At 44.6% G+C, this 16,819-nt stretch overlaps 1 protein-coding gene across 1 annotated transcript in view; it reads left to right on the top strand.

Moving 5' to 3' along the window:
- The window catches only part of LOC137562744 (intercellular adhesion molecule 5-like), a 98,664-nt gene extending 82,262 nt beyond the window's left edge, over nucleotides 1-16,402 (top strand). The window contains exons 6-7 of the mRNA XM_068274392.1: nucleotides 6,106-6,366; nucleotides 16,044-16,402. Of these exons, the coding sequence (XP_068130493.1) occupies nucleotides 6,106-6,366; nucleotides 16,044-16,138 (356 nt within the window). The 3' untranslated portion in view covers nucleotides 16,139-16,402. The remainder of the gene's footprint in view (nucleotides 1-6,105; nucleotides 6,367-16,043) is intronic.
- The last annotated feature ends 417 nt before the right edge of the window (nucleotides 16,403-16,819 follow it).

Here is a 16,819-nt window from a genome sequence, read left to right as displayed (position 1 = left end):
TATAAATACATAATAATAATATGGTAGGACATTAGACTATGACTATGGTAGGATTAGAGTGTGAGCTCCTCTGAGGACAGTCAGTGACATGACTATGTACTCTGTAATGTACTGCAGAAGATGTCAGTGCTATATAAATACATAATAATAATATGGTAGGACATTAGACTATGACTATGGTAGGATTAGAGTGTGAGCCCCTGTGAGGACAGTCAGTGACATGACTATGGACTCTGTAATGTGCTGCAGGAGATGTCAGTGCTATATAAATACATAATAATAATATGGTAGGACATTAGACTATGACTATGGTAGGATTAGAGTGTGAGCTCCTCTGAGGACAATCAGTGACATGGCTATGTACTCTGTGAAGTGATGCAGAAGATGTCAGTGCTATATAAATACATAATAATAATATGGTAGGACATTACACTATGACTATGGTAGGATTAGAGTGTGAGCTCCTCTGAGGACAGTCAGTGACATGACTATGTACTCTGTAATGTGCTGCAGGAGATGTCAGTGCTATATAAATACATAATAATAATATGGTAGGACATTAGACTATGACTATGGTAGGATTAGAGTGTGAGCCCCTGTGAGGACAGTCAGTGACATGACTATGTACTCTGTAATGTGCTGCAGGAGATGTCAGTGCTATATAAATACATAATAATAATATGGTAGGACATTAGACTATGACTATGGTAGGATTAGAGTGTGAGCTCCTCTGAGGACAGTCAGTGACGTGACTATGTACTCTGTAATGTGCTGCAGGAGATGTCAGTGCTATATAAATACATAATAATAATATGGTAGGACATTACACTATGACTATGGTAGGATTAGAGTGTGAGCTCCTCTGAGGACAGTCAGTGACATGACTATGTACTCTGTAATGTGCTGCAGGAGATGTCAGTGCTATATAAATACATAATAATAATATGGTAGGACATTAGACTATGGTAGAATTAGAGTGTGAGCTCCTCTGTGGACAGTCAGTGACGTGACTATGTACTCTGTAATGTGCTGCAGAAGATGTCAGTGCTATATAAATACATAATAATAATATGGCAGGACATTAGATATGACTATGGTAGGATTAGATTGTGAGCTCCTCTGAGGACAGTCAGTGACATGACTATGTACTCTGTAATGTGCTGCAGAAGATGTCAGTGCTATATAAATACACAATAATAATAATATGGTAGGACATTAGACTATGACTATGGTAGGATTAGAGTGTGAGCTCCTCTGTGGACAGTCAGTGACGTGACTATGTACTCTGTAATGTGCTGCAGAAGATGTCAGTGCTATATAAATACATAATAATAATATGGCAGGACATTAGATATGACTATGGTAGGATTAGATTGTGAGCTCCTCTGTGAACAATCAGCGACATGACTATGTACTCTATAAAGTGCTGCAGAAGATGTCAGTGCTATATAAATACATAATAATATGATCGGACATTAGGCGATGACTATGGTAGGATTAGAGTGTGAGCTCCTGTGAGGACAGTCAGTGACATGACTATGGACTCTGTAATGTGCTGCAGGAGATGTCAGTGCTATATAAATACATAATAATAATATGGTAGGACATTAGACTATGACTATGGTAGGATTAGAGTGTGAGCCCCTGTGAGGACAGTCAGTGACATGACTATGGACTCTGTAATGTGCTGCAGGAGATGTCAGTGCTATATAAATACATAATAATAATATGGTAGGACATTAGACTATGACTATGGTAGGATTAGAGTGTGAGCTCCTCTGAGGACAGTCAGTGACATGATTATGTACTCTGTAATGTGCTGCAGAAGATGTCAGTGCTATATAAATACATAATAATAATATGGTAGGACATTTGACTATGGTAGAATTAGAGTGTGAGCTCCTCTGTGGACAGTCAGTGACGTGACTATGTACTCTGTAATGTGCTGCAGAAGATGTCAGTGCTATATAAATACATAATAATAATATGGCAGGACATTAGATATGACTATGGTAGGATTAGATTGTGAGCTCCTCTGAGGACAGTCAGTGACATGACTATGTACTCTGTAATGTGCTGCAGAAGATGTCAGTGCTATATAAATACACAATAATAATAATAATAATATGGTAGGACATTAGACTATGACTATGGTAGGGTTAGATTGTGAGCTCCTCTGTGGACAGTCAGCGACATGACTATGTACTCTGTAACGTGCTGCAGAAGATGTAAGTGCTATATAAATACATAATAATAATATGGTAGGACATTAGACTATGGTAGGATTAGATTGTGAGCTCCTCTGTGGACAGTCGGTGACGTGACTATGTTCTCTGTAATGTGCTGCAGAAGATGTCAGTGCTATATAAATACACAATAATAATAATATGGTAGGACATTAGACTATGACTATGGTAGGGTTAGATTGTGAGCTCCTCTGTGAACAATCAGCGACATGACTATGTACTCTATAAAGTGCTGCAGAAGATGTCAGTGCTATATAAATACATAATAATATGATCAGACATTAGGCTATGACTATGGTAGGATTAGAGTGTGAGCTCCTCTGAGGACAGTCAGTGACATGACTATGTACTCTGTAAAGTGCTGCAGAAGAGGTCAGTGCTATATAAATACATATAATAATGTTAGGACATTAGACTAGGACTATGGCAGGATTAGATTGTGAGCTCCTCTGAGGACAGACCCTGACATGACTATGTACTCTGTAATGTGCTGCAGAAGATGCCAGTGCTGTAAAATACATAATAATAATAATATGGTAGTGCATTAGACTATGACTATGGCAGAATTAAATTAAATGTACTCTGTAATGTGCTGCAGGAGGTGTCAGTGCTATATAAATACATAATAATAATATGGTCGGACATTAGGCTATGACTATGGTAGGATTAGAGTGTGAGCTCCTCTGGGGACAGTCAGTGACATGACTATATACTCTATAAAGTGCTGCCGACAATGTCAGTGCCACATGAATGGGCACACAGAGAGATGGACAGAGGACGGGCGACAGAGAGAGGCGCACACACAGAGGAAGGGGCACAGAGGGATACACACGCAGAGGATGTGGCACAGACACACACAGGACACGGCACAAACAGAGAGACACAAAAACACTACCCCAATTTAGAACACGAACATACACCACTCAAAAACACACACGCACGAACGCACACAGACACACAGATCTCTGTCTTCACCCATTTCTGCACACACACACACACACACACACACACACACACACACACACACACACACACACACACACACACACACACACACACACACACACACACACACACACACACACACACACACACACACACACACACACACACACACACACACACACACACACACACACACACACACACACACACACACACACACACACACCATTCAGGAGGGAGAGGAGGGAAGGAGGGGGAGAGACACAAAAAGTAAACAAGCCAGACTGAAAGCCAGACAGCGTATACTACCTCAGGCTCCACCCCCACATGCATTCTTCCACACGCTGGCGCTGCTGGATCTGGCTTTCTTCTCCCCTTCCTCAGTTTGCTGTTCTGCTCCATCGCTCCCAGTCCTCTTCAGTGCGATGAAGTGCCAGGTCCCGCAGCCCTCTCCTTGAAGTCTTGGCGGCAGCTTCTGCTCCCCATCAGCCCAGCAAGAACACGCTTCATTCAAAACTTGCTGGGAGGCGGAGCTTCAGCGTGGCCGAATCTTCACAGGTGACAGGGAGAAGGGGCGGAGCAGCCTGGTACAATGCGTAGCCCGGCCACTGCGCAGTAAGGAGGGCAGGAGACAGTCAGTTTAGCCTTTTACCGGCAAATGACTTGCCGGTAAAAAAAAAATTCCGGTGCCGGCTTTGTAGCAAATTTAACGGCTGGGCCGGCCAGATACCGGCTGGGTGGCAACCCTAATACCATATTGAATGTATGTATATACTCTTTTTGGGCACATTTGTTTAACTCGGATATCCTTTAAAGGGGTTCTGTGGCCCTTTTTCAAAATGCAATTTAAATGAAGAGATAAGTTCCTTTCATAAGTACTAATCTTTTTTTTCCCTGTCTCGTGTAGAAAAAGCTGTCCTGTCTCTCTCCTGCTCCTTTCTAATTATTCATCTAGAAGAATATTGTGCTGCAGGAAGAGGCAGACTGTCTAGCAGCTGTTCCTCCCTCCCCCTGCTGCACATCATCTGATGAGTCATCCCTGACCTTTCTGCAAGCTTCAGACAGCAGGGCAGGGCCGAGGCAGAGGCGAGAGAGGCTCCAGCCTCAGGGCGCTGTGTAGGAGGGGGCGCACAGCTCACTCAGCTATCATTCCCCTATTGTGTTTGAAGCAGAGAGAAATAAGAAAAAAGGATACATGGCAGTGACTGCAAGCCAGATAACTAGTGATTAAGGTGTTGGGGGCCTTGGGGCACCTCTTAGTCTAATAGCAATCAGTGTGTGATGGCTAGGGTGGGGGGAAGGGGGAGTGGAGGGGCGCACTTTAGTGTTTCAGCCTTGGGTGTTGGAGGACCTTGTCCCGGCTCTGCAGCAGGGGGAGGGAGATCTGCCTCCTGTGGCTACAGCTCAGCTCATCTCTCCTGCACAGCAGTACAGGGTGACTGTGTACTGACCTGGAAGCACTTTGCATTGCAGCCATCTTATATTTTATTAGTTAAGTTATTTATTGGCAGTGGGGAGCGGCGAAAATAGGAGAAATGAAGAGGGGGAATAATGGGGGAAACAGTAATATGTTTATTTCAATGTGCTGTAAATTCACCACAGATCTTCTTTAACCAATTGACCTTCCTGGACGTAAAAGTTACATCCAGGAGGCCATGTGCGCTCCCGCGCGCTCCCGCGGATGATCGCGTGCGTGCACGCGCGCTCCCAGCCCGCGGTTCAGTAGCCAGGCTATCAGTGAATCGGGCTATGGTGCCCGATCACTGATTGCTCTCCCCCGCAGAAAAAGCGACAGCTTCTCTTGGAAGCTTTGCTTTTTCTGGCTCTAGCGTCCCTCTAAGCTGCATGTTACGCTTAGAGTGACGTCACGTAAACAAACTCATGGCTGACATCTTGTGGCCAAAAAGTAAAACTACAATTTACAACAATTTAAAAAAATAAAAAAATAAAAAAATTATCATATATTTACATTTTAAAATGACAATTTACATCCCACCCTCCAAAAATACCCACATAAAATTATTAATAAAAAAAACAAAAAAAACATTACAATAAAAAAAAAACAAACACATAAATATTTACCTAAGGGTCTAAACTTTTTGAATATCAAAGTAAAGATGAAATATTTCTATTTTGTTTTAAATTATAACCTTGTAAATAGTGATGGATGCAAAACGGAAAAAAATCACTTTTATTTCCAAATAAAATATTGTCGCCATACATTGTGATAGAGACATAATTTAAATTGTGTAATAACCGGGACAAATAGGCAAATACAATATGTGGGTTTTAATTATGGAGGCATGTATTATTTTAAAACTATAATTGCCGAAAACTGAGAAATAATGAATTTTTTCAGTTTTTTTCTTATTCTTCCTGTTAAAATGCATTTACAGTAAAGTGGCTCTTAGCAAAATGTACCCCCCAAAAAAAGCCTAATTGGTGGCGGAAAAAACAAGATATAGATCAGTTTGTTGTGATAAGTAGTGATAAAGTTATAGGCTAATGAATGGGAGGTGAACATTGCTCGGATGCATAAAGTGAAAACGACTGAATGCGAAGTGCTAAGGTTGCCTCCAAGATGTGTCATCTTCTCTGGGCACCTGCTCTATGGAAAAGTAATGGGAGCAGCCTAGAGTGCCAGGGTGGCAACCCAGCAGCCATTGTGGAGTGCAGAAGCTGAAGGATAGATTGTTTCAAAGATCTTCGTTCACCCATTTGTAGGTGTCAGTGGCACCAAGGAAGAAGTGGGGTCCTTGATAAATAGGTGGACCGTGGACTACTGATATATACGTATGATGATAATGATTCCTATCCATAGAAATTTTAGCATGAATGGTTTTAAATTCCTTAAACGATTCTATTAAACGATTCTATTTGTTGATCGTTATTTTTGCTTTCTGTTCACTTCTAGTAAAACCAAAGATAAATAGAATTAAAGTTCAGCCATTAGCGCCTGTAGAGGACGGTTCCAATGTGACTTTGACTTGTATAGCCGACGGTGTGCCAACACCTACCTTCAGCTGGTCCACCCCAACAGCCAATGTGCAGTACAACGCTGACAAGAGTTCCATTAACATTGGGCGTGCAGAAAAGGAGCATGATGGGGAATATCAGTGCAAAGTGCAGAATGAGCATGGAGAGGACACAATGAAGCAAAAACTTCTAGTAAAAGGTACGTGCAGTACATCCACTTTCAGACTCCTACTGCTGACTTTCTGTACTTAAAGCAAAAGAAACTCCCTTCAGGTTTCAAACTTAAAGTGAACCTCCGGACTAAAAATCTACTCAGCAGAACTGAAAAGGCTTGGTGTTTCTTTAACAGTTTCACAGCATCAGAACTTTGTTTTTCTTACCAAATCATCATTTTTAGCTGCATTTTTATCTAAGCTCCACCCATCAAAGATGATGCTGTGCAGAGCATGATGGGATTTCCTATGTTGTTATTCATGTTGCCTAGCAACTGGGAGAGATGCTCAGGTCACAGGACAGTTGGAACTGTGTCTCATGCTCCCTGTCACCTCCTTTCAACCAAAAAGATGGCTGCCATCATGAAATCAAACCTTTGCCTGCTCTTTTAAAACAGTGTGGGGAAGAGATTATATTACCTATCTATTTAATTAACATAACTAATGTAACTTAATGACAGTATGTTTGTTTAGGCTGGAGTTCCTCTTTAACTAAGCAGAGGAAGGATTTTAGGTACTATTGAGCATTCACGGTCCTCAGTCTGTACCGTTGTTCCTGCACCATGCCAGATTAAAGTTATTTGGCATGCTGGGTCTTTGGCACTCCTTGGGCAGCTTTTGAAACTTCTTGTGTCCCCGAGTAGTTCTGTAGGAATGATGGGATGGACTGAGAACTGGGAAGGCTCTATGGTATCCAGAGCCTTTCCTCTACTTAAAGTGATCCTGAAGTGAGACTGATATGGAAGTTGCCATAATTATTTCTTTTTAAACGATACCAGTTTCCTGGCAGTTCTTTTGATAATGAGTCTCTAATACTTTTAGCCATACTGTAGACTCTGAACAAGCATGCAGCAGATCCGGTACTCTGACTTAGCCGACTCAGTTTTTACTGGATTAGCCATATGCTTGTTCCAGGATTTTGACTCAGACACTACTTATGCCAGAAGATCAACAGGGCTGCCAGGCAAGTGGCATTGTTTACAAGGAAATAAACATGGCAGCCTCCATATTCCTCTCACCTCGAGTTCTCTTTAAAGAGAATCTGAAGGGAATTTAAAAAAAAAAAAAACAGAAACTTACCTAAGGAGAGGGAAGGCTCTGGGTCCTAATGAGCCTTCCCGTTCCTCTCACAGTCCCCGCGTTTCAGCGCTGGCTCCCTGTTCAAATCTCCCACAGTGGAAGGTTTCAGAAGTCTTCGAGAGCCTGAGTGCTCCTGAAGACGGGCGGCTCCATACTGCGCATGCGTTAGTGCACAAGAGAGCGTGCTCACGCATGCACAGTACGTGGTGGCTCATCTTTGGGAGCACTCGGGCTCCCAAAGACTTCCAAAGCCTCCCGCAGCAGCAGACAGCAGTCTTCGACCCATCAGTCGGAGACTGCTAACAGGGGAGCTGGCGCTTGATTGCAGGGACCATAGGAGGAACAGGAAGGCTTATTAGGACCCAGAGCCTTCCCTCTCCTTAGGCAAGTATCTGTTTTGTTTTTATTTAATTCACTTCAGACTCTTGATCAATTTCTGGTCAAAATTAGTCTAATGGATCGGTCGGGAATGGTGAAAAAATCTCAGTCTCCATGGCTTGATTGGGTGCGAAGCAGTAATGATTAGAGATGTCGCGAACATCAAATTTTCCATTCGTGAATGGCGATCTTCAACTTCCAGAAAAGTTCGAGTTTGCATGAACCGCCATAGACTTCAATGGGCAGGCGAATTTAGAAACCTACAAAGACTGTTTCTGTCCACAAAAGTGATGGAAAACTTGTTTGAAAGGCTCTAACACCTGGATAGGGGCATGCCGGAGGGGGGTCCATGCCTAAAGTCCCACCAAAAATTACAGAGTTGACGCAGAGTCGGGTTTTAATCCCTAAAGGGCAGAAATCACAGTACATTCCTACATTGGTGGAATAAAGGGCTGCTTTTAAAATGTCCAGAGTGGTAATGTAAGGGTTATGCCTGCTTCACACTGCCAGACCAAACGCCGCGTTTACCGAGATTGAGCGCTAACAGGACTGTAAGGCCCTTAGGTGTGTGCGGGGCTGCATGTGCGCTTAACTGAACGGACCAGCGTGGCGTACTGCAGAGGCCAGGATGGGAAGTTAATAATGGAGCTATATGATGAAAACAAACTGACAGGATCAGTGTACAACCTATTTTTTTTTTATTTATTTATTTTTAAGCCTATTTGTGAACTCCTCCATGCTAACTACTGTAGTTACGCGACCATCCAGCCACGCGAGACTGAGAGGAAACAGACAGGTCTGTAAGGCCCTTAGACATGTGGGTGCTGCATGCGCGCTCAACTGAAGCAGACAGGCTCAGTCTACAACCTTTTTTTTTTTCTTTACCATTTCTGCTGCCCGGACATGATGCTCACATCCAGGCGGCTGATTTGCTGCGGTGCCGCGCTTTTGAGAATGCAATCGCGGGCGCGCCTCCGTGCTGTCCCTCGGTAGCCCTGGGATCAGTGAACGGGAACATGGTTCCCGATCACCGATCCGTGCCCCCAGCAGAAAAACTGAAGCGTTTTTACTAGAGGCTTCAGTCTTTCTGCACATAAAATTTTCCGCATCCTCCTTGTGCTTCCGGTTAGCGAGAAGCAAAAGGAGAAAAAACTCAAGGTGGCCATCTTGTGGCCAAATAGTAAAACTACATCTAAATATTTTTTACATTTCAAATTACACATATAATAACATTAAAAATTAACTGTTTATTTCCCACCTCAAAATATTACCCAAATAAAAATTTTAATGGAAAACAAATTACAATAAAAAAAAGACATAAATAGTTACCTAAGGGTCTGAACTTTTTTAATATGCATTTGAAGGGAGTATACTACGAACATTTTTTTAATTATAAGCTTGTAAATAGTGATGGACGCAAAACTGAAAAAATGCACCTTTATTTCCAATTAAAATATTGGTGCCATACATTGTGATGGGGACAAAATTTAAATGGTGTCATAACCGAGACAAACGGGCAAATAAAATACATAGGTTTTAATTATGGTAGCATGGATAATTTTAAAGCTATAATGGACGAAAACTGAGAAATAATGAATTTTGTCAATTTTTTTCTTTTTAATCCTGTTAAAATGCATTTATAAAAAAATAATTCTTAGCAAAATGTACCACCCAAAGAAAGCCTAATTAGTGGCGGAAAAAACAAGATATAGATCAATAAATTGTGTTTAGTAGTGATAAAGTTATTAGCGAATGAATGGGAAGTCAAAATTGTTCTGATGCATAAGGTGAAAAATCCCCGCGGGCTGAAATGGTTAAAGCATATTTGTCAAATGTATAAAAAAAAAAAATTCTAAAGTTATTACATTTATTTACAAAAACAGCACAAATACAATTTTTTTTAAAACAACAAATTACATGTTATTTAAATGTAAAAAAAAAGAAATTACACTAAAAAATAACAGCACAGTGACAATAAAAGTAGACAAGTAGTAGAAGGCAGCACCCAACCATCCAGAAGCGACGTGCTTTTGGTCGTTGTCCCTCTGCCTCCAGGAACAGCAAGCAGAATTTCCAAGAGAAGAGACCCAGCACCGTCTTCAAATGTATTTCAAGCTCTTTATTTTTTAAAGCATCAAAAGCATTAAAAAGGGCAAGTCTACGCGACATTTCGAGAGGAGCCTCTTCTCTTTATCAAGCCGACAAGCCCTCTGAGTACATACAATTTCAAACGCGAAAAGTATTTTTTTTTAAAACAACAAGTTTCAATGTTATTTAAATTAAAAGACTATTTTTTTAATTAACAATAACAAAATTACAGCAGGCCTGCCATGCAGTGGAGGCTTGCTAGTTGCCATTGGTGTTCAGTGGGTAGCAGGCTGACAGCAGGCCTGCCTGCCATTCGTGGGGGTGCTGTCACTAACTCCACTGCAGAGCCATGTTGTGGAGGCTAGCCACAGCAGTCAGCAGGTTTACCCAATGTGCAGTATAGGGTAATATACGTGCCCTGACCATGCTTTACAGACCAGGTATTAGGTATGACTCGTTGGATGGACCCTTGCCCCAACACTGCATTCCAGAGATGCGGTGACTTGGCTCTGCACATGACGGCACAGGCAGAGGCAGCATTAGGGGGAGGCAAGTGGGGCGATCGCCCCAGGCCCCGCTCCTGGAGGGGGCCCCGCAGTCATGCCCACTGCTCTCGCACTGAAAGTCTCATTCTTCCTGGTCGGATCATGCTCAGGTGCTGACCCAGCGGTGCAAGCATCCTTGATTGCATGCCCACAAACTTGAGCGCCCTGCGCATTCACATTATGATTTACGTCATTCGCATAGCCAGGGCCACCATCAGAATTTTCTGGGCCCCACACTTAGCAAACCTACAGGGCCCCCCTCACGCCAAATAACAAACTGAAAGGTAGATTGTGTGGGGGCAGAGCCACGGTATGTGGGGTAGAGTCAAAGCAACTTGCCTGTCGCCCATAATGCCCTCCCCCCTGCATTGATGCATGTTCACCAATCACGCAGCAGGTAAGAGGGAGATGACCACGCAACTCCTGTTATGCCACGGTAGAATAATTGCCAGCAGAGGCTCGAGTGGCACTGCCACTGTTTGGGCCCCAGACTTTTCATGGGCCCCATACTACTGTCCCTCTTGTAACCCCCGGATGGCTGCCCTGCACATAGCACTCCAGGCCGACGCCGCCCACTGTGAGTCTGCGACAATCAACCTCTCACAGGACTCAGTAGCATCATATTTTGGAATTAGCTAAACAGGTAAAGACTCTACAATACCACCAACAGAATCGGAGTTAGCCAGCAAAGTCAGGCCAACAGACACAACACATATCACCCTGTCCGCTAGTGGTGGTGCAGAAAAGGCATGGAGATACATTCAGCCTAGCACCCATCTTCAGCCAGTCTGGTACACACCCTAGCTCCCCAGCCAGCCTCTACCTATGCTTAGCTCCCCAGCCAGCTTAGTACCCATCTCCAGTTTATTTGTTAGCTTAGTGGCCTTTAACAAACTTAATTGTTTTTAAACAATAATAAGGCATACTGCATTAGTATGTAAGTGGACAAGCCTGTGAGCGGGTTGGTATGGTAGATGCCTACACTTATGGCTCTAGGCAGGGCCGGCCCGCCCATGAGGCGGGGTGAAACTTTTGCCTCAGGTGGCACTTCTGGGGGGGCCACCACAACTTGTCTTTCCACTTGACAGAACAGGTTGGGGATTGCTTTTTTGGAACAGAAGTTTCTGCCCAATACCTTCCACTGAGCTGTCCCAATAGTGACAAATGTCTTGAAGGCCTCAGACTCCACCAGCTTGTTATGGTAAAAGCTGGCAGGCTAGCAGTTCCGACAAGCCAGCTGTCAGACGCCACGCAAGGGGGTGACTCGGAGACATTGGCTTCTTCCATTCCAAAACTTCCTTCACAGAAAGCTGACTGCTGTCAGTAGATGAGCAGGATCTGCTCAAGGTGAGAGGAGGCGGAGTGCAGGGTGCTTGACAGGGGACCAGGACAGAAGAAGTTGACGTGGCTGAAGATGCTGCTGGACCAGGAGGAGGAGGGTGGCTTTGCGTTTGTGTGCTGCTTTTATTAATGTGAGCATCCCATTGGTGTTTGTGTTTTGCGATCAGGTGCCTTCGCAAAACAGTTGTCTCTAGGTGGATGTTGGACTTCCCACGACTCTTTTGGAAGAAGGTTGCAGATGGCATTGCTGGTATCAGAGGCACACAAAGAAAAAAAACGCCACACTGGTGAGCTTTGGAATGTCGGCATTCTGGTGGTGGCAACAGCAGGCGTTGAAGGGCGTGTTGGCTGGCTGACCCCAGGTGCCGATACATGCTGTCTGACAGTCCCACTAGCTCCTTGCGATGAGCTTCCCCTGCTAGTTTCAAGAACTTGTCTCCTTCTCCTCCTTCTCTCTTTCTCCCTGTCTGAACTGTCCCCGTTCTTCATGTGCTCTTACGGGCACCCACGTGACATCCATGGACACATCGTCATCATTTTCATCATCAACTGCCTCATTTGCCTCCAGGGCCGCCATCAGAAATTTTGGGGCCCCTCACACAACATCAAGCCTGGGCCCCCCTACAGACTGCTGTGCACGCCCAGTACAGTGCCCCAGTATAGCCAGTATGGTGCCCCAGTATAGCCAGTACAGTGCCCTAGTATAGTCAGTACAGTGCCCCAGTATAGTGCCCCAGTATAGCCAGTACAGTGCCCCAGTATAGCCAGTATAGTGCCCCAGTATAGCCAGTATAGTGCCCCAGTATAGCCAGTACAGTGCCCCAGTATAGCCAGTACAGTGCCCCAGTATAGCCAGTACAGTGCCCCAGTATAGCCAGTATAGTGCCCCAGTATAGTGCCCCACTATAGCCAGTATAGTGCCCCAGTATAGCTAGTATAGTAGTATAGTGCCCAGTATAGCTAGTATAGTGCTCCAGTATAGCCAGTATAGTGCCCCAGTATAGTGCCCCAGTATAGCCAGTATAGTGCCCCAGTATAGCCAGTATAGAACCCCAGTATAGCCAGTATAGTGCCCCAGTATAGCCAGTATAGTGCCCCAGTATAGCCAGTATAGTGCCCCAGTATAGTTAGTATAGTGCCCCAGTGTAGTTAGTATAGTGCCCCAGTATAGTGCCCCAGTATAGCCAGTATAGTGCCCCAGTATAGCTAGTATAGTTGCCCACAGTATTTTGCCCCAGTATAGCCAGTATAGTGCCCCAGTATAGCAAGTATAGTGCCCAAGTATAATTAGTATAGTGCCCCAGTATAGCTAGTATAGTGCCCCAGTATAGCCAGTATAGCGCCCCAGTATAGCTAGTATAGTTGCCCCCAGTTTTGTGCCCCAGTATAGCTAGTATAGTGCCCCAGTATAGCTAGTGTAGTGCCCCAGTATAGCCAGTACAGTGCCCCAGTATAGCCAGTACAGTGCCCCAGTATAGCGCGCCAGTATAGTGCCCCAGTATAGCTAGTATAGTGCCCCAGTATAGCCATTATAGTTCCCCAGTATGGGTAGGTGGTGCCCCCCGCTCGTCCCCGCCGCTGTTGTTACCTTAACAACGGCCGCTCTCCCCTCTCCGGCGCCTGTAATTTCCAGCAGCATCTCCCGGCTACTGTGTGTGATGCGGCAGGAAGCAGGGCAGCGGCTTCCTGTAACGGCGATGTGTATCGCCGTTACTATGGGAACCGAGCCATGCTTCCTGCTGCATCATCACACACAGCAGCCGGGAGATGGTGCTGGAATAATAAGTACACACGCCGGAGAGGGGAGAGCGGCCGCTACTAAGTTATTAACAGCGGAGGCCGCTGGGGGAGGGGGGGCCAGAAGAGATCAGTCATCAGGTTAATGCCTGGGGGGGGGGGGGGGCGAGGCTGCGGGCCCTGGGCCCGGCCCGGGCCCGTGACGGAAGTCACAGCTGTACCCCCCTGATGGCGGGCCTGTTTGTCTCAGACATCTCCAAATAGGCATCAACAACGGGTAGTGCATCATCATCATTATCACACCTTACGTACACATGTGTACTGACGTCTGACTGAGACATATCGCTTAGTGTGACATCCTTTTCGCCTTCATCTTCTGCCAATAAAGGTTGTGCTAAATGCATCACACGGATGTGTGAATAACTCCTCTGACATATCAAGTGGAGCAGCTGTGGTGCTAGTGGTGATGGTAAGTTGTTGTGGGGTGCCCAAAGCAGAGCAGGAGGAGGATAGTGCATCAAGGAGGTTATGTGTGGAAGCTGTAGAAGATGTGGTGCGCTGTGTAAGCCAGTCCACTGCGTCCTCAGAATTTTGGGGGTTGAGGGTATGTGCCCTCTGGACACTGTGCATTCTTCCAGGGCCGCAGGAAATCACAGCAGCACAACACTTGCGGGGTGGCCTGCTTCTGCCTCTGCCTGTCATTTTTGTTAATTGGGGTACTGTGCCTGCAACAAGTGAAAAGGAATGCAGTAGAGGTGCTACTGTGCCTGCAACTGAATGTGGCAACAACAATAGCAGTAGTGTACACAGCTCTGGTTGTCAGTGGGCTGTGTAGTATCACACACCGAGATACAGTTCAAACACAATGCAGTGATACTAACAGACGCCCTGGAGCAGTAGTTAGTACTCTACTGGTGTGCTGTTATGTGGCACACAATTATATATCACTAGAAGTGGGCACAGGTGTGAGCCAGTGCCAGTGGGCTCTGTCTGTGGACTATCAGACAGACACTGGGATATGCAACAGTTCAAACACAATACAGTGATAATAACAGAGGCCCTGGAGTACTATTGTGCTTGTGTCTAATGTCACAGACAATTATAGTAGTGGGCAGTGGGCACAATGGTGGGTGCCTGTGGGCTGTGGAGTGTCACACATACACACACAAAAAAAAAACCGCTTTCCCTATCTCCAGAAAGCTCTGTCCCTTCCTCTCACTATTCGAGCCAAAGACAGTCTGGTATATGGTGGGCGCTGCATCATTTTTATAGAGGGGGGGGGGGTCCGTGAGAGTGTTCAGGCTGATTGGCTGCCATGTGCCTGCTGACTGTGATGTAAGGGGTCAAAGTTTAGCCCAATGATGATGTATGGGGGTGGGTCAAATATCGCCATGTGTATACGTGTTTATTACTTGTACCTGTACCTGACTTATTTTGGTAACGCCTGTTTATGTTTATGTCATGCTAAAAAACGAATAAAACTTTAAATGTGAAAAAAATATATCGCCATGTGCGAGCACGAATAGCCAATCTTCACCGAATAGTGCTCGCCAACAATGCGTTCGGCCACGTCTAGTAACAATGTTTGAAATTGCAATGACAGATGGACCCCTGGCCGGTGTGTCCTCATGTGTATAAGTGTCTTCCCCCTGTGCCCATGCTCAGTTTTAAAGTCTGGTGCCTGGCCTCCTCCAGTGTTTGCGGTCACCACAATCACCTGTTCCCCGTGATAGCGTTGTTTGTTGGGATGTCACTACATGGGCCAAATCCCCTTGTACAGGTGCTCGCAGTGACGCCGAACACCGGAGGAGGCAAGGAGTCACGCTGTTGGAGAAGTGAGATTTGGGGGCGGGGACTACACTTATACACTTGGGGGTGCCCTGGGAGGCAGTGGCAGGATGGAAATTGCTGTGCAGTGTGAGGCAATTGGAAATGAAAGCTACTAGCTACTGACTGAGATATCTGGATATACAGTATGCAATATATACAGTATATATGCAATTTGCTTAAAGCATAACCAAGGTGACGGTGTTGAATAAAAGTTTTTACCTTATTTGCCGCAAAAAGTATCTCCTCCTTTCTCTCCAAATCCCACTCCCACTTTTTCTGACAGAGATTAGGCCAGCTGATTTCTGTGGGTAAAGTAATTCTGTGAGGTATTTTAGATGTCAGGATGGAACCTGTTGAATTAATTATGCAGGAGTTTAATTGTATGCAGAGGAGAGCTCATCAAAGGAGAAGGATGTCAGTCATAGCTACTTGTTTGTGAATTGCATCCTTTGATCATTCCCCTGCTTTACCGACCTAATTACCAAATGGTTTAGACCAGGTCTAAAAACAGGTCTAAAACATTTGGTAATAGTGAATTCCACTTTGAAGCAACTGACCAAACCATCAGTAGACTAAAAACCATCAGTAGACTAGTCTAAACTACTAAATGAACTGAGGCCAATGTGTGAACAATTACTAACATAACTTTTTCCTTTTTTATGCAGCATCTAAAGGCAGCAGAGGACAGAGAGACGAGCCGGCAACATTCGCCATCCTCACCATGCTACTCTCCACATGTTTGTTCTATTACTTCTGTTGAAACATCTTCACCTCAACCAAACATTTCCAGTAGATCATTAGAGATGGCCGATGAGATGCGAATAATTCTGACTTGCATGCAGCTGCACTTCCTGCTGATTTTGATTGGTCCAATTCCAAGCTGCGTAAAATGTGCATGCAAGCTGGAATTATCACCACCTCATTGACTATCTCTATGGCTCGTCAATGTGGAGGTTCAATATACTCACTTTACACAATTTCAGTTGCGTCATCTTATCGTGGAATAAACTATCCTCCAAAAGTATTCTGTGTGGTTTATTTATTGTTTGTGTTGCCAATTTTGTTTTACTGATGTATAAAAAACTAAGACGAACAAGACAAATCATACATACAGTACACAGTATCTCTATATCGGAAGAAGTTTTTCTCCAGTGGGGTCTCAAGGGTTTGAAATGGCAAGATGGAGCAGCAGGGATATTTGGTTTTTTATTTCAAAAGATTTTTATAGAGATGGTCCTGATTAGGAGAACTTATGGAGAAGCATGTGATCAGTTTGATCAGCTGATAGATTTGTAAGGTCCTGATTTGCTGTGATGACTTCCTGGTTCAACACATGATCAGGACCAGCAAATCAGAGCCTTACATATCTATCAGCTGATCAAACTGATCACATGCTTCTCCATGAGTTCTCCTAAACAAGGCCATCCCTAATTTCTTATTG

This window comes from Hyperolius riggenbachi, chromosome 3, assembly GCF_040937935.1.
Source record: "Hyperolius riggenbachi isolate aHypRig1 chromosome 3, aHypRig1.pri, whole genome shotgun sequence".
NCBI classification, from domain to species: Eukaryota; Metazoa; Chordata; class Amphibia; order Anura; family Hyperoliidae; genus Hyperolius; species Hyperolius riggenbachi.
Note: the sequence above shows the minus strand (reverse complement) of the source record. Positions and strands in the feature narration are given on the sequence as shown.